This window comes from Electrona antarctica, assembly GCF_951216825.1.
Source record: "Electrona antarctica genome assembly, chromosome: 24".
Taxonomy (NCBI): domain Eukaryota; kingdom Metazoa; phylum Chordata; class Actinopteri; order Myctophiformes; family Myctophidae; genus Electrona; species Electrona antarctica.
In genome coordinates, this window is record NC_136803.1 from 30,451,125 (window position 1) to 30,477,148 (window position 26,024).

General features: G+C 44.5%; 1 protein-coding gene across 1 annotated transcript; it reads left to right on the top strand.

Annotated features, from left to right (window-relative positions):
• Window positions 1-4,170: 4,170 nt before the first annotated feature.
• Window positions 4,171-5,424, top strand: LOC306917616 (putative E3 ubiquitin-protein ligase UBR7; the record flags this gene model as incomplete). Its single annotated transcript, XM_079495914.1, has 1 exon — window positions 4,171-5,424. One exon carries the CDS (start codon window positions 4,171-4,173, stop codon window positions 5,422-5,424), a length of 1,254 nt encoding a protein of 417 aa, XP_079352040.1.
• Between the last annotated feature and the right edge of the window lie 20,600 nt (window positions 5,425-26,024).

Sequence of the window (26,024 nt, forward strand, 5' to 3'; positions counted from 1 at the left end):
TCTGTTCTGCTTTTAAACCAAAATCGGTAAACCAAGAGGATATGTTCTGTCCTGTCTGTATCTTGAACGGTGACGTCATGGACGCAAAGCAAATTTCAGTGAAAGCTGACAATAAAGTTGTATCATATCGTATCGTATATTAGATCTGCCGAGTCAATTGGGGCTTTTAAATCCCTCCTCAAAACTCATCTGTTCTCCCTCGCCTTTAACTGCACCTGATTTACTTGTATATTATTTCCTGCTCTGTGCTGTTGTATGCTCTGTTTTATATTTGTCTCCACCAGGCCGAAGGCATGGGGAGAGAGTATGTTTTGCACTCCGTCCGTGTGTGTGTGTGTGTGTGTGTGTGTCCGTCCGTCCTTCCTTCCGTCCGTCTGTGTACAGCTAATCTCCGGCACCGTTAACCCGGTCGATGCCAAACTTTGCACACACACTCCCTGGATGCCAACGATGAACCTCTGCCCCGCATTTTCCAGAACGGCCTGTTATAGCGCCACCATGAGGCAGCTTTTCACATGTTTTACCTAAAACTGCACCGATCTGCGTGAAACGTTGCATGCACACTCCCTAGAGGCCAAGGACAAACCTTTGACCTGCATTTTCCGCATCTGCCTTTTATAGCGCCACCAGGAGGCCGACTTTTGTAAAACACATTTTTTGATATTACTCCTCCAGATTCTGTCCAAAAATCTCACAAATCGTTACACAGTATCTCTATGGTCATGTGCTCTAGTCGGATCTGTCCGATATTTCATATTCCATCATAATTGGCTATAATTGGCTTTCACAGTTTGCAAGATTGCCCCGTTTTGAACAAAAGCCTCAAATCATGAACGCAGCATGCAATTTACGTGAAATCTTTCACACATTTTCTTACTGGGCTGAGGAATATATCCCACCCTTTTCACATTGGCCTGTTATAGCGCCACCAACAGGTTGATTTTTGCAAAACACATTTTTGGAACAAAATGCCTCAAATCATCCAATTGCCATCAAAGGCAAACATGTTTATATTACTCCTCAACATCTCACACAGTCCTATCCTCCTGGTGGAGACCTGTGCCCAGAAGGGCACTTTTTCTAGTTTATTGTCTCTTTTCATTGTTTTATATTGCTATGCTCTACTGTCTTGTTTTACTCTGTTCAGCACTTTGGTCAGCTTTGGCTGTTGTAAAGGTGCTATACAAATAAAGTTTGATTTGATTTGATTTGATTTGAAGTAACCTATATATCACAACTACATGTCTGACGATGATGACACACATATAAGCTACATCTATGAGCGAATGGGCTAACACTGGATGCAGTATATGGCGGATCCGCCCTACTCCTCCCCCCAATAGACGCTCCCCGTCCAGCAGTGTTGATTTCGTCGACTAATACTATGACGAAATATGTTCATCGACTATTTTTCACTGACACTGACGAAAACTAAATGGCAACTACATGAAAACTAAGCTATGATGACTAAAAGTAAGACTAAATATATTGACAATTTCGTCAACAAATAAAAACTAGACTAAAATGTTAGTGGACAAAAGATCCAGTATAAGTAAGACACAAGTCATTTTACACTCTGTTGCATGCTGAAAATAGCAGATCTAGTAGATTATTTTTAGGCTATTTTCAGTAGCGTGTAAAATCAGCCATTACGACACCATCAAGTTCTGCCAAAATACATTTTAGTCGACTAAATCAACTGTAGATTTAGTCGACTGAAATCTTATGACATTTAGTCGACTAAAACTAGACTAACACTAAATCATTTCAGGTGACTAAAATGTGACTAAAAGTTTTATTCAAAAGACTATGACTAAAACTAAAAAAAGCCAAAAACAACACCGCCATCCAGGTTCCATCCCACAAACAAAGCCCAATGCAATGTGGTGTATTCAAACCTCTACTACTAACTCTGCAGTGGCGAGCATGTACTTGACCACACGTGCCACCCGAGCACAGTTTAATGTTAAATGCAAAGATTATTGGTGGCGGCGGTGGCTCAGGGGTAGAGTGGCCGGATGGCAACTGCGAGGTTCCCATTTCGAACCCGGGCTCCCCCAGAGTTAGTGTCGAAGTCTCCTTGAGCAAGACGCTGGACCCCTAATTGCTCCTGATGTGCTGGTTGGTGCCTTGCATGGTTTCCGCCGCCATCGATGTGTGAATGTGTGTGTGAATGGGTGAATGTAATGCACAATCTATGTAAAGCGCCTTGGATAAAGGCGCTATATAAATGCACCATTTATCATTTATCATTGTATTCAAGCCGGTGAGGTTTTTTATTTTATGTTTTAGCTTAATTAACCTTTTGAATGAAAACTCCTTTTGTACTTGTCGGTGCAAGTTGGAGTCCTCAGGTTGCTATGACAATGGCTTCATCAGTAAGCTGTACGTGACTGCAAGAGGAAACTCTATATATATATACACTGTACCTGCAGTGCACCTAACCTGTGTTCTGCTACAACACCAAGATTAATACAATCTTTTTTTTAAATAGATGCAAAGTTCCGCTGGGTTTGTTCATGTAACGGTACATTACTATAATGTGCCGTCATTTGTAAATAGTGTGTTCTAATTATGAGCGCTTCTTTAGCACATGCAGTGTGCGTGCGTGCGTGCGTGCGTGCGTGCAAGCCTTGTTTCATGATAAAGAGGCTTCCCGCCTACTCTCTGTCGGGATTCTTTTTAGATAGTGTTATCATCGAGGCAAACAAATGACGAGAAAAAACAACTTAATTAACTTTCAAAGCACACAAAAAAGTCATTTTTGTAAAGTCTGCATGGATGGATAAAACAGACCTTCATTTTTCCCTCTGCCATTTCACAACAACAGAGGCATAATGTGTCTCGATCTCAACACAGACAGACTACCTCCACTGCAAAACCCTTTGGCGTCATTTAAATATGGAGAGGTCTACTTCTACACTCTCAATAATTGAATAATGACAAAAACACTTTACAAAATTCCATCCCGTCGCATCACGGCACTCGTCCAGATCAGGCAGAGCGGCCTCTTTGTTCCAACGAGGGCCAGCTGGTTCAGAACGAAAAGGTCCAATTATGATCAGTTATATACCAGACCTGTCACATCAGGTACCGGACATGGCTCATCACAGGTAACAGACCTGCGAACAGACATCGTGCAACAGGAATCCAACCAGGGTTCTGCTTCGGCAACATCCTATACATCACTGCTCTGTCAGTGCGACACGTGCATTTGTGTGTGTGTGTGTGTGCGTGCGTGCGTGCGTGTGTGTGTGTGTGTGTGAGTGAGAGAGAGAGAGAGAGAGAGAGAGAGAGAGAGAGAGAGAGAGAGAGAGGAATCAGCTCTGGCTTCATCCATCCTTCTCAGGGCACTGAGCCAGAGAGGAGGGGGGAGGGGGGGGATGAAGAGGGAAGGCTTCAAGAGAGGAGAAACATTTCAGGGCCATGGAGGCTGACAGTGTCATTGCTTATTTAAACCCCGCAGAGACACTGGTGGACTCACTGCAACAAGAGAATCGGCGTCCCGTCTAAATCACAATGAGACGATGAGGTCCTAATCAATCAATTTTCCAGCAACAAAAAAAAGTAAAACGTGATACATAATTTCGTGTATTAGCGTTGTAATGAAATCTCATCTGCTTGTGGACGACTGTGGTTGGCTGGTTGGTAGTCCCTGCCCCTCAATCCCTATGAGACTACCTCCCCAGGTTGTTGCTGCAAATAGAAAGACCGCGTTCACAGTGCGTGTTCCCCCTCCATCTCTCATCCCGTTTGCTGTCAACATACTGCATAACTATCAATAAAAGGCTAAAAGCCCCAAAAAAATATTTAAAAAACACACCCGTGTGAACTGAGTGGTGCAGTGACGTCACACACTAACCATAGCAACCATGCTCATCTGTACGTGGGGCCACGTACAGGTACACAGGTACAGACACGGGTACACAGGTACAGACAAAGCTGGTTATTGGAGTGGTTTGCACCACTCAAAAAACTAAGTGTGACGTCATACAACATCAGTCAGAAGTATGACTTCAGCAGTATAACGTCATATTGATGACATCAGGGATCTCGATATATGGGCAATCCAACACATGTGTTGGATTCATATATCATTTTACCCTTTGGCCCTGCGCTCCCTCCCATCCCCCTCCCCGTCGTCCAGATCTCCACACATGCATTGCTGTGATGTCGAAGAAGGCGGCGAAAGAAGAGACTGTTACCATGCTGGATGTTTTAGAGAAAGACGAGGAGCTGGAGAAAGAAGCTTCGGCAGTCTTAGGAGGGTCGGATCACGAGAGATGTTCCTACCCACAGGGTTACGTGAAGCGCCAGGCCTTGTACGCGTGCAACACGTGCACGCCGGCGCACGTCGAACCAGCGGGGATCTGTCTAGCCTGCTCTTATAAGTGCCACGACGGTCACGACCTCTTTGAGCTTTACACCAAGAGAGACTTCCGTTGCGACTGTGGAAACAGCCGGTTCGCCGACATGGAGTGCACACTGTATTCAGAGAAGCAGCAGTTGAACGGCACTAATAAATACAGTCACAACTTCTTTGGGTTGTACTGTACCTGCAAGAGACCTTATCCGGACCCGGAAGAGCAGGTGGAAGACGAAATGTTTCAGTGCGTCGTCTGCGAGGACTGGATTCACAGCCGGCACCTGGGATGTTCGCTTCCCGACTTCGACGAGGGGACCCGGGAGATGATCTGTGAGGTGTGCATGAACCAACAGTCCTTCCTGTGGACGTACGCTGCTGCCCACCTCGAGGAATGTTCAGCTCCCGTGAGCTCGGAGCAAGAGAGGGAGGCGAAGACGGAGAGCAGCAGAGTGGGGGTGAAGAAAAGGGAGGTGAAACAAGCCGACGGACAAGAGGGGAAGGTGAAGAAAGAGGCGACGAAGAGAAAGAAGGAGAACCGAGGCGTAGCCTCGACTAGCCTGCGCGCCAAAGAGCAGAGCGACCGTGACGAGGTTCCCGCGTCCAAGCGAGCTCGTCGTGGGGAGGCAGCGTGCAGACTGAAAGAGCTGAAGACCGTCGGTCGGGAAACCGCCAAATCAGGAGCCGTGTTCTGGCCACCCGGCTGGCGATCCGAACTCTGCTCCTGCGTCTCCTGCCGGGAGATGTACTCCGCCGCCGGAGTCTTTTTCCTGTCGGACGAATCCGACACCGTCCTGGCCTACGAGAACAAAGGAAAGGACGACGACCCCCTCGGCGGCCAGGACCCTCTGATGGCGGCGCTGGACAGCCTGGACCGAGTTCAGCGGCTGGAAATGATCCACGAATACAACGACATGAAGACGGAACTGAAGGAGTTCCTGCAGAGGTTCGCGGCGGACGGAGACGTCGTGACCCCCGACGACATCCGTCGGTTCTTTGAGCAACAGCAGAGTCGGAAACAAAGCCGCTCCTCCAACCCAGGACAGTTCTACCTCAGCTGAACATCTGGAAACATCTGGACGCTGCATGCGGCCGGAAACCGGCACAGCTGAATTGTCTGTATAAATGTTAATGGAACATCTCTAAGACAGTTGCACTGCAGCCGTCCCAGCTGCCTTTCAGTGATTCTTGACCCCATTTGACACGGTTGTTTTTGTTCCAACTGAACTGTGAACTATATGAATTTGTTTTGGATTGTGGAAGTGGAACCAAAAAGGGCCGCCTGGGGAAGCCAACAAACCATGCAGAAGATCCTATAAGTCCTATACAGACCCATCTCATCGATCTGTGTCCCTTCCAGGATTCTGGAGAGGATGATCCGTAGCCGTATTGAGCCAGTGGGGGACACACACCTTCTGTGGGAACAGGCTGGTCTTCGATGAAGCAGGTCAGCTTCGGTGGACCAGGTAACACTGCTTGGACAATGAGAGCTGCTACACTACAGGGTGTCCATCTTTATGGCATTTTAAATACACATTACACACATATAAACAATCATTTATCAAGTAGCTTGCACAATTAAGTGTCTTTATTAATGGATGGACGGTGCACAAGAACTTTTGGGCATGTTGTCATGTTTAGAAATGTACAACACTAGAATTTATATACGGTGGCTTGCACCGGCAAACCTGTATGTCTGCGAGTGGCCGCCACAGGGACGGAGCATTGCGATTTAAGCCTAGTGGAGGGATGATTGCTCAGTGCTTCATATGACCTATAACATGAGTCAGCTATGACCTCAGTTTTCTATGATGTAGGAGTCCAAGATTCAGCGTGCCCCTTTGACATTCTAACATTTTAGAAAATGTAAGGCTGGATCCGGGTGTATTTCAGTACTATTGTTTGCCGTCATTTCTATTCCTGGGAATTGGACATCTTGTTTTTTTTCCCTATCAACAGGCCCAAAGGCTGAATGTCGAGGCAGAGAAAGAATGACCAGATTAGCTGTATAGCCTGGAGCACTAAGCTGTGTACTCAAGGGCTTCCGCTCACCTCTGGAAAGTGTGTGCGTGTGTGTGCCTGTGCATGCGTGTGCCTGTGCATGCGTGTGTAGAGTGATGGACCTCTGGGGGTAGAGGAGGGATTTGGTGGGAGAGGGGAGAGACATTCAACAGTGAAGGGCGCCTAAGTACAGACAGACGCACACTGTGGCACACACATGTGCACGAGTACGCACGCACGCACGCACACACGTGCAAATGCAGTCACTTTCGAGGGTCGGTGAGGAATCGACACAGGACACCTGGTCCCCTGGGGGACGAGAGGACAGAGGAATACAGACCAGGGAAATCAGAGGATTGCAGCCTGCAGGTCACCTTCAAACTATTACCTTTGACTTTATAACGCTTTCATGTTTTTGTTCTAGCACGTGTGCACGCACGCACGCACACAGCCACACACACACAAAATCGGTCAATAATATAGATACTGTATACTGTACTGTACGTCTATCTAGATATGGATATATAAATATATAAATACATTTCAGGGATTTCAAAGCTATTTTTGCTTTTAGGATTCCATGCAGCTGCAGCTCCTGGCAATCCAAAGACGGCTGAGGTATACTTAAATGGAATTGCCCTGCAGGATGACCTTGATGCATACTTAATGGAGGCACACTCCAAGGAGGTGACCAGGGGAGACATGAGCTAATGATGTGCTAGAAGCTTAAACTTAAAGCTACTCAACTAGTGCTCAGGAGACGCAGGTGCGAAATGTATAGTTTCCCCGGAGTTAATACAAGCAGGATATTTGCTATTAGTAAATATACTGCATGCTGCCAATTCTTTTGATCTGTTTTGAATGCCAAAGGATCGTTTCTTGCGTGGGCAAGCAGAGCGTGCAAGTATGTATAGGAATTAATTATTGGGTGAGTAGACATGCAGTGCTACAAGTTTAAATGCCGACGTACGTGTGTGGAACTGTGGATAGACTGATCTATGGCGGTGTATTTGGAATACATGTAATGTATGTAAGATCGCAGACATTCTAGGGCCATTAACAAGATTGGAACGGTGGTAATTATGATTATGAGGTTATAAGCCAGACTATAGTGCCAGGCGATACTGTTGGCTGCTAGGAGTATCACAGAAAAAGTGAATCCAAGAGTCATTTGTATCAACGGACAAACGTTTTAATGCACTTCAAGTCAAGCCCTGATGTATGTATGGTATGTCCTCCCTTGCTCATTCAGGGTCCGCAGCATCATTTGGTTACGTCACCAAGTATGCCATACATGGCCTACTTGTGTGCAAGGCGCAAGTTGGCATTTCAACAGAGTGGCATTTCTAGTTTGCAATTGTAAATATTGCCTATGCAGTAACAACCCCCCTCCTGCACTCACAAAAGTGGCAGCCTTGGCAATAAAGCCAACATTAGGAAACCATTTGCCAATGCTATTTGATCCCGGGGTCGGCTGATGTGAGTCTCAGCACATGCTTAACGGGCTCAGGTAAGCCACAACCATAATCAATCTGCCAAGGGGGGGTGTCGCCTAAACCGACAGCAATTTGAGCTAAGCCACTAGGTAATAAACATCCTGCAGAGTCAGACAGACCAATAATACAAGATGACACTTAGGAGGGGTTAGTGGAGCATGGAAGGTGAACGCCCCAGGGTCGAGACTCCACACAAATGAATGGAAATGCGATTTCTTAGGGGAAGTGGTTTTCCAGGCTATACGGAAATCTTTGACGTCGCTTTTTCGACGTCAAGAGTGGATAGAGCAGATCAGGTAATTCATTCATTGGGGAGATCTAAATGTCAGAGGTCCTTTGACGAATGACTGTGAGCTTCAGTTCTTGAGCAATTCCCATGACCCTCTTCTTGAAAACCTAGGGGTAAAAACCTGAAAATCGAACCAAATGTTTTTCTAAAAATCACACCTGTGTGAAGTGAGGGGCGCATCATCATGCTCAGACACAAGACGTAAATTCCATTCATTGTCAATGGCATTTAATGTTTGTGTTAGGACAAAGATCTACACTATAGTTGAATATAGGAGGGCTAGCCCCCCAAAAAGTGAGGACAGAAAAGTGAGGACGCCAATTCACCTATAGCTAAGACCCGCCCTATCCTACTTAGACACTCCCACTTGGACACATTCTAGCCGGGCTCATTCATTCCAATGTAAGTATCATGGATTTTACACATTAAATACTGGTTCATTTTTGGAACCAGACCTTCAAAATATCTTCCAAATCCTACAACAAGGCCTGCCATATGCACTGGAAAAATATGTGCGTGGAATTTCTTTAAACAAAAAAACAATGTTTTATCATATAGGAAAACTATTGGTGGAGATCATAGCAGTTTGGGGAAGGGCTTAGCTATAGGTCAATTGTGATTGGCCGGAGTGTGATGATGTATGATGATGTATGATGACAAGACCACCCCTCACTTCACACACACAGGTGTGATTTTTGTTTTGATAGCTGCTAAAGCCTGGGATCTCAAAGGGGACGGCCCTTATAGCACCACCACACATAAGTAATGGTCAGAGATTAAACCGATTGATGAAGGTCCTTATCATACGACCTGGCCGGGGACCCGTTTGGAGAGTTCATCTACCTCGGACGAACTCCCTCTAATGATTCCCTTCTTGACGACGTAATTAAACCCTCAGCCCATTGTCTTGATTCATTAGCTGCACGGCGCGCTTTGCCAACCTTGATCAATTACACGACCACCACTTGGAGCCAGACTCTTTAGTGAACACTGTCACGTAGCTCTGTCACTCTGTAAGTGGCTGCTGCTCGGGAGACCGGTGCATGTGGGGAGCTGCTGGCATGTGCATGTTGTGCGTCAGCACGTGCACGGGAGGCATTACAACACTGTCATTATGGCCACCTATAATGAATGTCTCAACAGCAACAACAGCAGCAGCACTGAAATAGGACAGGTACTTAGTATACACTGGGAAGTGGACCTAGGCTCATGCCCTCGGGTATGTGCGTGCGTGCTTGCGTGCGTGTGTGTACGTGCATGCGACTACATTATGTTTATATGCTTAACAAGTGCAGATTACCAGGCCACTCTTTAACCCATTCAGGCCTGACGTCGAAATAAAAAAAAGTCTTCTGAAAGAATATATATTCAAAGATTTGTGCCGCATTTTCACGATTTTTCAAAAATAGCAGACCTGCTTTTTTTCAATAGCTAAAGTATAACACAATGCTTAGTTAAAACACCAAAAGGGGTTCCCGCCGAGTATGGGTTGTATATTGTATGCCAATTCTTCTGGTGATAGAATGTGCAATTATGCATTATGCCTATACAAGTATATCTACTAATGGATGGTTCATATCTTGTTTTCAATTAGTGTTACATTACTGTACTGTACTTCTGTATCTCTGCTCTTATCTAACTGTGTGTTTCATCCTTACTGGGGTGCTGCTGCTATGACAACTGAATTTCCCTCAGGATCACAAGGTCCTGTCTGTCTGTCTGTCTGTCTGTCAGCCCTTCTATTTATAAAAATGAAAGTTTGAGAGCGCAATTCTTGCCGATTGGATTCATTTGTTGCCTTTTTGTGATGATAATTAAGGATATGCCAGAAATGTTTCAACCCATTTGTTTACCGAAGAGACATTGAAGAGAAAAGTTAAGCACAGAAATAAATCAAAACTGTCTTGAAATGTAAAAGCGTCAGCCAACATGGTGGTCAGTTGTCAGAACAATGGTCTGATCACCCAGTTCCTTGTTTACTTGCTCTCATTGGGATCCATCTATATAAGTATGTCTATGATTTATGCCTGACAGCAATGAAATGTTTCTTTCACAAGAGAAATGGTGCATTTATACATTGATCTCACATTACATTCACCCATTCACAAACACATTCCCACACCGATGGCGGAGGAAACCACATCAGGAGCAATTAGGGGTTCAGAGTCTTGCTCAAGGACACTTCGACACCAACTCTGTGGGGGAGCCTGGGATCGAACCGGGAACCTCACGGTTGCCATCCATCCAGCCTCTCTACCGGCCACTCTACCCCTGATCCACTGCCGGCTCCCAGTGTTACATGTTTAAATGCAACCTTTGCCCGAGGAAAGGCCTCTAGAAGGTTGTAACGCAGGGATGTCAAACTCAAATACACAGTGGGCCAAAATAAAACAATTGGTACAAGTCGAGGGCCGGACTGAGTTTCAACACACGGGCACCGGTCATGAGGACGTCCCAGGCAAACAGCAAAAAAGTAAATGCATTAAAAACTGAAAATGCATTATTATTAAGCTCAGTTTCCTGTTCTATGATCCTCACAAAGCACTGCTTTCATAGTAAAATCAGTTGCATTCATTTCTTATCATAGTCTTCTTAGGTAATATTCTTTCATTACAGCCACGGTGCGCGCGCGGGCGCGCGACACACACACACACACACACACACACACACACACACACACACACACACACACACACACACACACACACACACACACACACACACACACACACACACACACACACACACACACACACACTTAAATGGTTGGCTGATATAAAAATACACTTCTAGATGATTTGATTATTCGTAAAAGTCAATAGTTGCAGGCAGCCCTGCACACACGCACTGAAACACACACTGACAATTGTCAACTGAAGCATTAATTCCTAATTGCTCCATCAATTTCCCTGTTTACTTGAATTAAAGGATTCTGTGGTACACTGTGGTTAACAAACAAACAAACAAATCTATCTATGTAAAGTGCCTTGTAGCTCCTTTCGGAACCCTACGTTAAAGTTTCTGACATTTTGATGACTTTATGTAGGGTTCCTTCTCACCGGATTCAAGCGACATGGGATGCAATCTGATTTCCCCTGACTTACCCCAGTGCTGCGGTGTGGGTGTCACGCTGACATATTCCAAAAGAAGCATATGGACGCTATACGATACAACGAACCCTCTCACCCCCCCCCGAACGGCACAGAAGCCGTTAAGTATTTTTAATGTTTGTACGACCGTTTTGGCAGCTCTGAAATTCTCTCTTGTTGACATCCCATTGTACCGCCTCCAGCATCTCGGTTGGCTAGCAGCGCCTCCCTACGCGCCTCGTAGGCGCAGCTAGCCAACCGTAGGCGCAGCTAGCCAACCGAGATGTCAACAAGGAGGGACCGAAGAGAGAATTTCAGAGCTGCCAAAGCGGTCGTACAAACATTAAAAATACTTAACGGCTTCTGAGCCGTTCGCGGGGGGGGTCAGATGGTTCGTTGTCTCCTATAGCGTTCATATGCTTCGTTTGGAATATGTCAGCGTGACACCCACACCGCAGCACAGGGCTAAGTCAGGGGAAATCAGATTGCATCCCATGTCGCTTGAATCCGGTGAGACCGGACCCTACGTGGTAGGTCCAAAGGAGCTCAACCCGGGGGGTCCGGAGACGGGCTAAGTGCCTTGGAGCTTGTAGATCGGCTATTTTCAGCAAGTGTAAAATCAGCCGGCATCAAGGCCCGCCAAAATACTTTTTTAGTCGACTAAATAAACTGTAGATTTAGTCGACTAAAACCTTTTGTCAACATTTAGTCAACACTATGACTAAAACTAAAATCAACATTTGATGTCAAAATCAACGCCGCTGCGTACTACGGATGTTACACCGATCGTCCACAGAAGCATGCCCTCGACTCCCACTGGCGGTCACGAGAAACTTGATACAACAAGTAGTCTACACGTGAACACGCAGAGGCATGGCATCAATCACAGATACGTTTGTTTATACACGTGTCATAATGGAGTGAGTTGATTCATTGACTGATCTTGCATAATTCCCAGCTGCATTAGCCTGGGTCTCTTGACTCTCATTACACTGTTATCAGGCAATCATGAATTATTGCTTCAGGGCAGGTTATTGTACCACAACGTCATTTTAATTTGACAGATTTGACGTGGTTATGGGACCTGCATTTTCATCACAAAGTTTCTCTTGCAAAACATGGCAACACAGCAAGAGGAAAGAGGAACTTATGCACACACAAACGCAAAGGTGGATAGTTGAGGGTATAGTTATAAACAAGGGTGTAAATCCCCTGTTGGCGCCCCCTAAAGGGCTTCTTTAACCAGTGATTTGAACCATTCTAGAGCCCCACAATCTCTCTAGAAGGGCTGTAAAGTATTAGTAGTATTAGAATGGGGCTATGTGAGCCAGTCACTGCATGCAAACTTATACAGGAGAGCTCAAAAACGACATAATCCGATTTTGGCCAAACATGAGTTACCTAAATGTTCAGGTCCATGCGTATAGTCAGCGCCGCTGTTAGCCTGGCTAATAAGCCAGACCGAATCAGCCGTTGGCAAAAAAAATGTTAGTCTGGCTTATTAGCCAGGCTACGCCGCTGTTACAACTACATCCCTAGGGCAAAACTGGCGTACACTGTTCCCCATATTACAACTCACTATGTTTACCTCCAACAGCAGAAACAAACAACACAACTCATATACTGTATAGATTCACATCAGCCTTCAGTTCCAGAGCCAGAAACAGTCACTCATTGACTGGAAATAGAGCATCAGCTTTGAATCACATTAGTAAAACACCTTATGACAGCAATGGAACAACACCTCGGATCACATTAGAATACACAGCATACAACACAATATGACAACCAGAGAGCAACAGCTTAATCACATTTGTATACACACATAGCTCATAAAACAAATACAAAACAAACACCTGAGAGAGAGAGCGAGAGAGAGAGCGAGAGAGAGAGAGAGAGAGAGAGAGAGAGAGAGAGAGAGAGAGAGAGAAAGATGCATGCATCAGTTAGCCGCAATTTGCAACTCTTTGTTTTATAATGGGATGAATCTAGAGTTGCAATACCCTCCATTGACTCCCCACTCATCCAAATTGCTTTTGTGATCTGCTTGTATTAAACAATTAAAGTTAAACTCACCAACATTGCAGCTGTAGGGAAAGCTTGAATTATCCTTTTTCAATCTGCAAAGTGTTTATTGTTTCATAAAAATCCACCGTAGACATGTTATGAGCTACTTTGTCAAGACATTATTTTTCTATAGGTGTTGGAGTTGGGAAGCAGTCATTTTTATTAACGGGTCGCACTGCTGCCTCCTGCATTATGTGCAAATTCGAAACAGGTGGTACGCAGGGCCGTTCAGTGACTTCAACGAGTGCTTTTGACATTCCCATAGGGATGCCACGTTGAAAGTGGTCAATTAATGGTTATACGTACAATAAAAGGCTTATCTAAATTATAACGTGTCACATCATCTGACATGTAGATGGACGGTCGGCTGGGGTGAAATCAGATTCATCTGATGAAACAATTCAGAGTTGGGGACAATATGCATAAAATAACTGAATCTGAGGTTAAATGTGAACACCGGCATAGGGGGTGGCAAAATCACCATCCCTTGACGACCCAAATGACACCCCTGAGGCCCTGGCCAGCTCTCCCCCTGATGTTGACAGTGGCTAGGCTCAAGCCAAACTGAACTCCTTCACCTGCGTGCAAGCCCTTTACACAGGTGAGGCAAACCATATCCCAATCAGCAAATTGGTAACTCAATTAGCACAGCTAACTAAGGCCCATGAGTAATCGTACACAATTTCTATTCATTATAAAGGAATTTACAAACACTCATGTATATGTTTCCCAGGCGCCAATGCATTCACACATTTTAAATGAGACAACATTTAATGCAAACATGAACCTGAACACCCCTCCTATTATAGAGTGCTTGGCACCTTCCCAATCAACATAATCGCCAGCACATGTAGCCTACACTGTTGAACATGAACACAATAGGCCTATCTCACAGCCCGTTTTTCACGCCCACTTCCGGTAAATAGTGGTGACTTTAACATGGGCATTTACACGTTTTTTTCTCTGGAGAATCTAAGTACATTTTCTAATGTAAAAATGTGACAGACCAATATTATTATGAAGCAAACAAGATGGTAAATCAGGTCGAGCAGATAGAACAAACCTTACCTTGAGAAAACAAAAGTTGTAGACTTCTTAAATAACCTCTTTTAACATGTAGCGTCTATGGAGTGACGTCACGCTATCACCACTAACCCCGAAAGGGGGCGTATTTAGGGGGGCGGGGAAATTCTGTGAGATAGGCTTATTGAAGAGTCACTTCCAATTCAGCTGGTGTTGTCAATTAGTCATTTGACTATAGCCTACTAGGCTGTGTGGTGTGTGCAAGGTCCTTGGTGTGTGTGTGCGTGCGTGTGCGTGCGAGGTGGAGTACAGGCGAGAGGTGTCTTCTTGCGGTGCAGAGCAAATAACCAGTCTGCATCAATGTGAAGAAGACAATTAAGGAGACGATTGTTGACTTTAGAAAGAGTGGCCCATATCCATTCCAGTCCCCTCTACATCAGCGGAGATGCTGTGGAGGTGGTCTCTATAGTTTCAAGAACTATACTGTAGGTGTGCACATTGCCAACAACCTGACGTGGAAGCTCAACTCAGCCTCCTTAATAAAGACACTATACTTCCTGAGGAGACTGAAGCGGGCGGGGCTGGGTTACCCCTGTCCTTAATAGCTCCTTCCAGGGACGTGCACACAGACGGACACACACACACACACACACACACACACACACACACACACACACACACACACACACACACACACACACACACACACACACACACACACACACACACACACACACACACACACGGACGGACGGACGGACGGACGGACCCACACACAGTGCAAAACATACTCTCTCCCCATGCCTTCGGCCTGGTGGAGACAAAAATAAGTAGTATGCCTGAAGAATGTGTTCTGCACCTGCGTCAATTCTATAATTCATATGTTCGGTCAATTGTACAGTACATCAAGTCCTGATGATGGGTGGGCCACAGGTGTGGTGTGTCACACTGCATATACAAATGAATTGTCTACACTGTGTGTGAAGCTTAGAGTATATATATATATATTAATAGAGACGTCACCGGATTTCTCCTCCCATCCACTTGCATTGAGTTGCTGACCTAGCGCATGAGGCGTTCTTCCGGGTTGGAAACAGTGCATTCTGGGATTGCTTATGGGCTGGACGTGAACGCGCTGGGCCGTTGACTATCATTGCGCGCGTTCACGTATGAAAAATAGCGTTCACGTTTGAAACATAGCGTTCACGTACATAGCGTTCACGTATGAAACATAGCGGTCACGTGTTATGGCTGGGCCCATACGTTGACGTCTCTATTATATTTATTTACTGGACCTGTACGTGCCCGTTGGTCACCGGCCTACTTGAGAACGATGCAACTTGGGAACCTAATAATACCCGGTGTCATAGCACCCGTTTTAACTATGTGTATGTGTCCCTTTTGTGCCCATACTGTATATGGAGATCTCTGTACCTGCCTGTGTGTGAAGAGGGCAAACTGATTGACTGTGAAAAGTGTAATCAATTTGCAGGTGTGGGGTTGCCATGGAAATCAATTGGCTGAGGCAGAGGCTGGGAATTGCACAACATTGAGCGCAAATGGAAGACAATTACAATACATTGTCATTCCCTTTTTGTGAATGTTTGCTTTGTTCTCCCATGGCTCCCTCCGTTTTTAAAAAACAATTCATTACCATTCTTTCACTTCCTTGCAATGTCAATAACACTGTAAATGAATGTGCTTTGTTCTTCAGTTATTTGTGGTTATCAAGCTTCCTGCAAGATTATTCAAGACTGGATTATTGGCTTTACTTTAACTTTTCAATTACAGAGGAGAACGTCTTCATCAAAATTCAATACTGAGGAGGTGATTTCTCCAGGGATTTTTTTTTATTGTTTTATTTATTATAATACGGCTGTTGCAACATTTCAGCCATGTGTAATTATTCTACTTGGAGTTAGAGCCTCCTCAACAGTGTTTACGAAAATATAAATGAGAAGACAAAAACAATTTACCGGTATTATACAGTAGGGACCAACTCAGTGGCCTTGTGGTTAGAGTGTCCGCCCGGAGACTGGGAGGTCGGGGTTCAATCCCTGGCCGGGTCATACCAAAGACTGTAAAAATGGGACCCAATGCCTCCCTGCTTGACACTCAGCATCAAGGGTTGGATTGGGGGTAAGTCCCTGCGACATACTAGTGTCATGTCCAGGGGGTGTACTTGTACATCAAGCTGCCTCACGCTACAGAAACAGGAGATAGGCTCCTGCCCCTATGGGCCTCATGGCTCAGCAAGGCTACTTACTACAGTAGGGGGGGGGGAATACATAATTTAAAAGGATAATAAGGCATACAAATGTCACAGAAATGCAGCATACTATAGTGTCCCCCCTGTCCTTGTCAAACAACAGCACAGCTGTACCACTCCCCTCCAAGCCCGCGGCCCGGAAACATGCATGTTGGAGACCACCTCAAGCCAAGCGTAAGGACAGATGCTATAGCATTCAATTCCATTTGAGGCTTTGGGCAACAAAAAACCTTTTGTCCTGCACTCAAACCCCAAGGAGATGTTAAGCTCTTTTTCTTCAATCCGAAAGATTCCAATTTTCAGATTAGATCATCAGATGGTACCTGCGCTATAATGGACAATGTATTCAACCTCACTGCTTTCTAAACAGAAGCAGGATACCACTGTTGAGTGTGACTTCTGCGTCAAGGTCAAGGTTCAATGGCAAATGGAATTCTGAGACAATATTCAAGGTGGCGACAGCTTTTCATATACATGATATCATGGGGAGAAGTAAAATAAGTCTGGGTCAGCGGTAGTTGTGCCACAAGTGGCTTTTACAAGAATCTGCACAATATCATATCAGGAGGCAAAAGAGGAACAGCATAATGTATTTGAAGTGAAGGTTAGAAAACAACCATTATAACAACATTTCTCTCTCTATATATTCTACGCTAGTATCTCACAGGGACTTAAAGCCCCGATCCAACCCTTGATGCTGAGTGTCAAGCAGGTATTGGGTATCTTTTTTTTTGGTCTTTGGTATGACTTGGCCGGGGAATTGACCACGATCTCCCGATCTTAGGATGGACACATCAGGCCACTGAGCTGTTATTATTATCTTATTGTCAGTATCAGCCGAGAGCGAGGGTGTCTATATCTGCTTTGCAGGTGCCAGACCCTGAAATATGGATTGCTGAAGTGGAGTGCAACACCCCCAGCTCCCCAGTACTGCACAACTTAGTTACCCAAGCTGTAATTGTACAGTGTGTTGACAGCGCCCGGGATCAAAGCCATGGCCAAAAGTGGTCCAAAGATGAATGTTCCGTGAGATACCCGGACACAAACACAACACATACACAGTAGAAATCAGTATTCATTTAACTCTGACTTTAATATAGAACTAACACTGATAACATTTGACTGTTCACATGCCATACTTTCTGACATCATGAAAGAAGCTGACATCTGCGCTGCAAGCTCATTTGTGTCCCAGTTAGCTATATTGCAGCGAGATATTTTTCCTCCGGGGGAACATGCCTTTGACATGCATGCCATGTCAGTCACATGGTCTCATACCAGAGATTTTATGGGTTTCCTTGCCCATGAACCTGCTTAAATAAACAATTAAAGAGTTATGACAATTATTTCCCCCCTCTCAACCATGTTTAGTGAGCCTTGTGACATCATGTCACATGTTCAAAGGAGCCAGGGGAAAACCTCATGCCTATTTCTATATCAGCACTCTAAAAGTGCTATTGGTACTGGGATCCCTTGCTTAGTTTTACACAGAGCGCTTTTATGGTCCCACAAGGCCATTTAATCAGAGTTAACACCGTCTGGAACCAATGAGAGGGCAACGTCACGCGTGCACGCACGCACGCACGCACACATGCACAAACGCACGCACACACAGGCACGAACACAGACATGCTGCAGTAACAAACAAACCTGTGCACAATAACAGAGGCCATAAAATCTCTCTCTCTCTCTCTCTCTCTCTCTCTCTCTCTCTGGACAGAGTGATAGAGGGCAGTGCAGCCATAGTGATCAATATGTTTGTACTATAAATAGCCAGTAGCGCAGTGTGGCGCTAAGGAGGAGGGATGCAGGGGTAATATATTTGACGAGGGAAACCCGGCGGTGCTCAGCATGGAAATGCTGCTGTGCATTTAACGTGCTGAGCTGGCGACTGGCGCATTAGAGCCATTTGTTACCTGGCCAACGCTTTGAAATGCTGCTTGACATAGCATTGGAACACCACATGTCACACAATGTGATAGTGTAGCATATATCTTATTGTGGGTAGAATGGAAATATATCCTATGTATGTGTATTTTAGAAAAAGACTCCATGTTGCCTATATCTGAAAGCAGTAGCCTATTTGTTGAAATACAATGCATGAATAACATTATAGGATCTATATAGAGGGTATGCGCGACATCATCATGAGGTTTTCTCATGGTTTTCTTGCTTGTGAGCTTGTAGATCTGCTTTTATCAGCATGCAACCAAGTGTAAAATAACTTATACTGGATCTCTTGTCCACTAGTCCCTTCCTAACATTTTAGTCTAGGTTTTAGTTGTTGACGAAATTGTCAGTATATTTAGTGTTAGTTTTAGTCATCATGGCTTATAGTATTTATTTTGTTTTTATGTAGTTTTTGTCAGTGAAAAAAGGTAGTCGACGAACATTTTTCGTCATAGTATTAGTCGACAAAACAACACTCCTGCCTGGCTACTGCCAGGCCTCGGCCCTGCCTGCCTGCTCACTTCCACCCCACCAACCCCTACTTCCACCTTGGATTGAATAAAGACCTAATTTAACCTGCCTATCTGTGTTTAGTCTCTGTATTTGGGTTCACCAGCTTGCTAAGCGTGGCAGGGAGGCCTATACAGAATTACGTAATGTAATGGTGGAAAACATTAAACAGATGAACAATTTAAAAAGCTTTAAGCTATTGTGAATAATGAAATGACCAAGCAATAGATTGACAAAACGGTGTATTTTGCATCATTCACTGTTTTCTCCCATGTTCTCTGCCCTCCCAGCCTCTGAAGAGCTATCTATTGGTCACGGTGTATATACTTACCTCTTCCACACCCTCCCACACCTCATTTGGCAGCTATATGGAGTGAAATTACAGTGACCTTTTTGGCATTTGGTAAATATCAGGGGCGGAAGCTCTGGTCGTTAGCTCGATAATTCTCTCTCATTTCACCACCATAACACCGGCTCAGTGGACATGACTCAGCCGATAAGTCCTCTGATGGGGTTTCAAAATGGCTGCACGGTGATAGCATAAATAGCCTCATCTGTGACTTCACCCTTCTCTGTAATGGGCAGCTCCCCCTACAGTGTAGGGAGAGCTGCCCATTAGTCCGAAGGCCCATTATTCAGACAACGTTTATATTCCGCTTTGAAACAACTGTTTAAATATATAATATTGTTTGTATTGTTATATTAGTCCAATAATTAAATGGCAGAGGTGGACAAAATTGGATTATTTTGTTTCTCACCTGATTCTGACAGGACATTAGGGGCTCCATCTTGCGCCACCCTTATCCCTTATCCCTAAACTAATTTGCCATTTTTTACTATTTTAAAAAACCCTTTAAAATTGTAGGCAAATTTAGGGTATTAGCAGTGAACATGTTTCTATATCAGTGGTGCTCAATATTTCATGTCAAGGACCCCAAACATTTTATGTAATATGCCGCCGACCCCCATCTGAAAATATGTAGTCCCAGGGACCCTCCAGAAGCAAAGATTTGAGTTAAAAACTGAATATATATTCAAAGATTTGAGGCACATTTTCACGATTTTTCAAAAATAGCAGACCTACAAGTTCATATGAGCTTGTAGATCTGCTATTTTTCAATAGCTAAAGTATAACATAATGCTTAAACCCCAAAAGGGGTTCCCGCCCAAAATGGGTTTACACGCTGGAATCAAATTGAACCCAATTAATACACATCCTGGATTATAGTGTCAGTCATGTACAGAATGATGTGCAGATGTCTATTTGCAGAATCACCAGTAAAAGCAACAAAATCCCAAATAAATCACACTGAATCTTTTATTCAAGTGCAGAGGATAAGATGTTTCTATGGGGAGTTTTAATTACGGCAACTCATTTACATTTACAGCTGACATTTTTACTGCTGCTATAATACACTAGGGTATACCATGGATGAGGAACAAACAAACATGCACGTAAGCGCACGCACGCACGCACGCACGCACGCACGCACGCACACACACACACACACACACACACACACACACTAATTATATACGTTGAGGAATGAATGGGGGAAAAATTTAATGTGAGGACATTATTTGGGTCCCATACTGGCTTAGCTCCATAACAGAATGAAAAATGCGGGGGTGCATGTTGGTGGGTAGCTGCAGGGGGCTCCCATTTCCGTCCCATGGTGCATTGCAACCACAGAGAGAACGAGCAGTGGGGTGCCTACTTATGCCATCTACACAAGATGTACATCATAAACACAACTTCAAACTGAACGGATTGTGTTGTGTTGTGACTTCAGAGCCGGTGGCGACTGCTCAATAAAACATCATTAAGTTCCCTCTTGTGGATTCTGAATACTGTCAAGACTGTAAGGTATAAGTGTAAGGATTATATGCGCGATCCCACGTCAGACTTTTAAGAAGTACTTCTTCCATCAACTGAGTCACCTTCTCTCATGACAGCTTGGGAAAGACCCGTGGCACTTGCTAAAGTGCAATACTAGTACTCATCTTCACTGACTGTTACACAATGCGGATTTTGAGGAGATGTGATGCCATATGTCTCATTATATGAAATGGAAACAGCCTATTTCGATACACACCTGTATACGTGCGTGCACGTGCCTTCTTCCCGCTGTTTGTGTCACGTTGCTTTGAATTAATCAGTTTTTCTGTAATCCTTCTTTCAGAAGTAAACTCATTAACAACAAGACGCGCGAACGTGGGAAGCGAACGCAGCTCGTAAATTGCAATAACAACAATTAGAATAAATTACTTACTTTTTTAAGGTTTTTTTTTATTTTTTTTTATTTTTATTTTGTTTTAAGGTTTTTTTTAAGTTAAGTTTTTTTTAAAGTTTTTTTTAAAAGTTTTTTTTTAAGTTAAGATTTTTTTAAGTTAAGTTGTTTGTGTGTGTTGTGTGTGTGTGTGTGTGTGTGTGTGTGTGTGTGTGTGTGTGTGTGTGTGTGTGTGTGTGTGTGTGTGCGTGTGTGCGTGCACGTGTGTTTTTGTGTGTGATACAGCTGCGCCCTCTGGTGGCGGGCGGGTGGTGTTACAGCGTGACACACACACACACAGACAGACAGACAGACATGATCTGATGGGTCTCATAGTAAATGCTCACTGCGTTCGCAATCACTGCGTTCGCAATCATCCGCCAGAGATCACTCCCTTTTGAGACATACAGTAACTACATTGTGTACGGCAGCTGATGCGAAATCTAGACTCTGGTGTCGCTGGATGGGTGGGACGGCCCTCTCCTCAGCGCTGACATTTTAAATCTAGACTCTGGTGTCGCTGGATGGGTGGGACGGCCCTCTCCTCAGCGCTGACATTTTAAATCTAGACTCTGGTGTCGCTGGATGGGTGGGACGGCCCTCTCCTCAGCGCTGACATTTTCATAATCAAACGCTGACATCTGCCATCGCTCCCCGAGGGCCCTTGTCTGTTGTGGTTATGCTTCTGATGAGGAATATTTGCATAATACACGCAGATGTGTCACACCGTGTGGCTTGGCTTCTTTTCGGGGACTCTCAGAACCGTGTCCCGGCGTGCACTCCGAGTCTGTTTCAGGGCATGACCGATGGGAACTCACTAGCAAAGCCTACAAAACAACGGCCAACAACTACATCAAGACATGCTGTGCAGTGTTGATTCCGTTGACTAAAACTAAGACGAAAAAATGTCTGTCGACTACCTTTTTTCACTGGCGAAAACTAAATGGAAACTAAATGAAAACTAAGCTATGATGAAAATGTTAGGAAGGGACTAGTGGACAGGAGATCGAGTATAAGTCATTTTACACTTGGTTGCATGCTGAAAATAGCAGATCTACAAGCTCACAACGCGTCGCAGCGCAGCTTGTAGATCTGCTATTGTAGATCGGCATCAAGGCCCGCCAAAACACATTTTAGTCGACTAAATCAACTGTACATTTAGTCGACTAAAACTAGACTAACACTAAAACATTCCAGGTGACTAAAATGTGACTGAAACTAAATTATTAAACTATTGAAGAGACTACGACTAAAACTAAAACCAAAATGTGCTGCCAAAAACAACACTGATGCTGTGCTTTCACATCCCAGATGGACAGCCTGCTGAACAGATCGGGGATGTTGCATCATGGCATCATGGGGTTTCTTACTTTTTTTGTGCTTTGTCACTCAATTTGGCCCCTTCCGATTTGATGTATTTTTTGTATTTTATATATATATTTTAAAAAAGAATTATCCCATGATTTTGCAACCCATTTTTTCACCCAGTGTCAATTATCTAATGTAATCCTGGGTGGTACACTTCCTCTGCCAACCTGGGGGGGGGGCAGTGGCGGACTTACCTCATGCTTCCTTCTATGCATGAGGTGTCCAAGCTGCTTCTTTTCACCTGACGGGAGAGTTTCACCGGCCGAACGTAGCGTGTGGAAGGAACATGTTATTCCGACCAGTTCCTTTCCCCTCCATCAGGCGCCCCGGCTGGTCAGGGGAGGTAGTTTAGAGACCAGGATTACTGCATGTTTTTTGTGAGGGTACCTACCCTAGGGGACACGGGGAGAACATGCAAACTCCACACAGAAAGGCCCTTTCACCAACCCCGCCTCGGGTATGGGCACTGATGACGTGGAGGAGAGAACACGCCCCTGGCGCCCACAGCGTCCCCAGTGGGAATTGAACGCAGGACCTTTTAGCTGTGAGGCGACAGCACTACCGACTGTGCCACCGTGCCCCCTATTTGTCTCCACCAGGCCGAAGGCCTGGGGAGAGAGTATGTTTTGCACTCCGTCCGTGTGTCCGTCCTTCCTTCCGTCCGTCTGTGTACAGCTAATCTCCGGCACCGTTAACCCGGTCGATGCCAAACTTTGCACACACACTCCCTGGATGCCAACGATGAACCTCTGCCCCACATTTTCCAGAACGGCCTGTTATAGCGCCACCATGAGGCAGCTTTTCACATTTTTACCTAAAACTGCACCGATCTGCGTGAAACGTTGCATGCACACTCCCTAGAGGCCAAGGACAAACCTTTGACCTGCATTTTCCGCATCTGCCTTTTATAGCGCCACCAGGAGGCCGACTTTTGTAAAACACATTTTTTGATATTACTCCTCCAGATTCTGTCCAAAAATCTCACAAATCGTTACACAGTATCTCTATGGTCATGTGCTCAAGTCGGATCTGTCTGATATTTCATATTCCATCCTAATTGGCTATAATTGGCTTTCACAGTTTGTAAGATTGCCCCGTTTTGAACAATAGCCTCAAATCATGAACGCAGCATGCAATTTACGTGAAATCTTTCACACATTGTCTTACTAGGCTGAGGAATATATCCCACCCTTTTCACATTGGCCTGTTATAGCGCCACCAACAGGTTGATTTTTGCAAAACACATTTTTGGAACAAAATGCCTCAAATCATCCAATTGCCATCAAAGGCGTATGAAGAAATGGCAATCGGTACACATGATCTCTGTAGTCATGTGATCAAGACGAGTCTGTTGGATTTCTCAGATTGTACACTGATTGGCTAAGATTGCCTTCCAAAGTTTTCAGGAGTGGCCCGTTTTGTACAAAATGCTGCACATGTCCTGCTCATCCAGAATTCTATCCTCAGAGATGCTATGAGTGATCTGGCTCTGCATTTCCTCAACAAAATGAAGAAAATTGTTGCAAAAACAAATAAAAAAAAACATCCTCCTAAACATTTTGCCAAACATCACACACACTCCTATCCTCCTGGTGGAGACCTGTGCCCGGAAGGGCACTTTTTCTAGTTTATAAATATTTTAATGTTTGGTTGTATATGTCCAACCATTGTGGCAGCGGTGGCCGAACGGTTTGCTGAGCGGTCTTGATACCGGAAGGTCGCCAGTTCATATCCCCGGGACCGGCACGTTAAAATTACCACCACTGTAGTGCCCTTGAGCAAGGCATTGAACCACTACCATGAAATGTTATATGAGCAGGGCCTGGCTGTAAACAAGTATCTGATGCTTAGTCCAGTTACCCTGGGTAAATATAGTAGCTTTGCTTTGCTTTGCTTTGCTTTACTTTATGCAGACTTTTGAAGAGCCATGCAGTGCTAATTGCAAGTAAACCTCAGAGAAGCTCTGCTCTTTCTTTATGTGCTCAAATAACAAGAGGGAAAAGTAAAACCCCTATAATACATCACATAGCTTTTCCAGATTAAAGGACCACTTCACTACTTTTCAACCTATCTTCATATAGGTCCTCACTAATAATCATGAAAAATGGCGCAATTGTTTTCTACTCGGTCTGTGTCTCATAGGAGGGCTGTGGGCAGTTCAGAAACCGTCCTCCAGTGACATCATTGATGGGGAATAAAACTGCAGGCTTTCTAGTCCTGAAAAGTTGCAATGCGAAAATGGAAGCCATCGTTCTCACGATAATGAAAATCTAAACATTTTTGTAAAAAAAATCTTGTTTAAAAGAAATCTGCCTAATGATGATGTCACTGGAGGACGGTTTCTAAACTGCCCACAGCCCTCCTATGAGACACAAAAAATAGTGCCATTTTATCATGATTATTAGTGAGGACCTATTATATGAAGATAGGTTGAAAAGTGGTGAAGTGGTCCTTTAATGATCGATAGACCTTATTTGCATTGTCAAAAACAATGTTGATGGCCTGGGCCGTGGCGCAGAAGTCCAGGCACCCTGGCTGGTAATCCAGTCTGGCAGTGGGCCGCAAGTTCGACTCCCGATCTTGACGGCCTTACTACTGCACCCCCCTCTGCACTCTCTCTCCCCATTTCCTGTCAGCCTACTGTCTATCCTTCTATAAAGAAATATAAAATAAAGGCAAAAGCAACCAATGTTGATAACAGTTTAGTATGCAGGGAACGCCGTTCCCTGCATACTAAATGCACCGATGTCCTGTTATCACATCGTTGGGGCGAGGGGAGGTGCCAGCTTAGTGGCTTTGATAAGACAGCTTGTGACTGGAATGCAATGCAATGGGTTAATAGGAAATCTGCACAAGGGGAATGAATCAGAATCAGTGTTGATTTCATCGACTAAAACTAAGACGAAAGATGTTCGTCGACTACCTTTTTTCACTGACGAACACTACATGGAATCAAAATGAAAACTAAGCTATGATGACTAAAACTAAGACTAAATATACTGACAATTTCGTCAACAAATAAAAACTGGACTAAAATGTTAGGAAGGGACAGTGGACAAGAGATCCAGTATAAGTAATTTTACACTTGGTTGCATACTGAAAATAGCAGATCTACAAGCTCACAACACGTCGCAACGCGACGTGTTGTGAGCTTGTAGATCGGCTATTGTAGATCGGCTTGTAGATTCAGCAAGTGTAAAAAACAGTCATTATGACACCATCAAGGCCCTCCAAAATGCATTTCATTCGACTAAATCAACTAAAATCTTATATTTAGTTGACTGAAACTAAAACATTCCGGGTGACTAAAACGTGACTAAGACTAAATG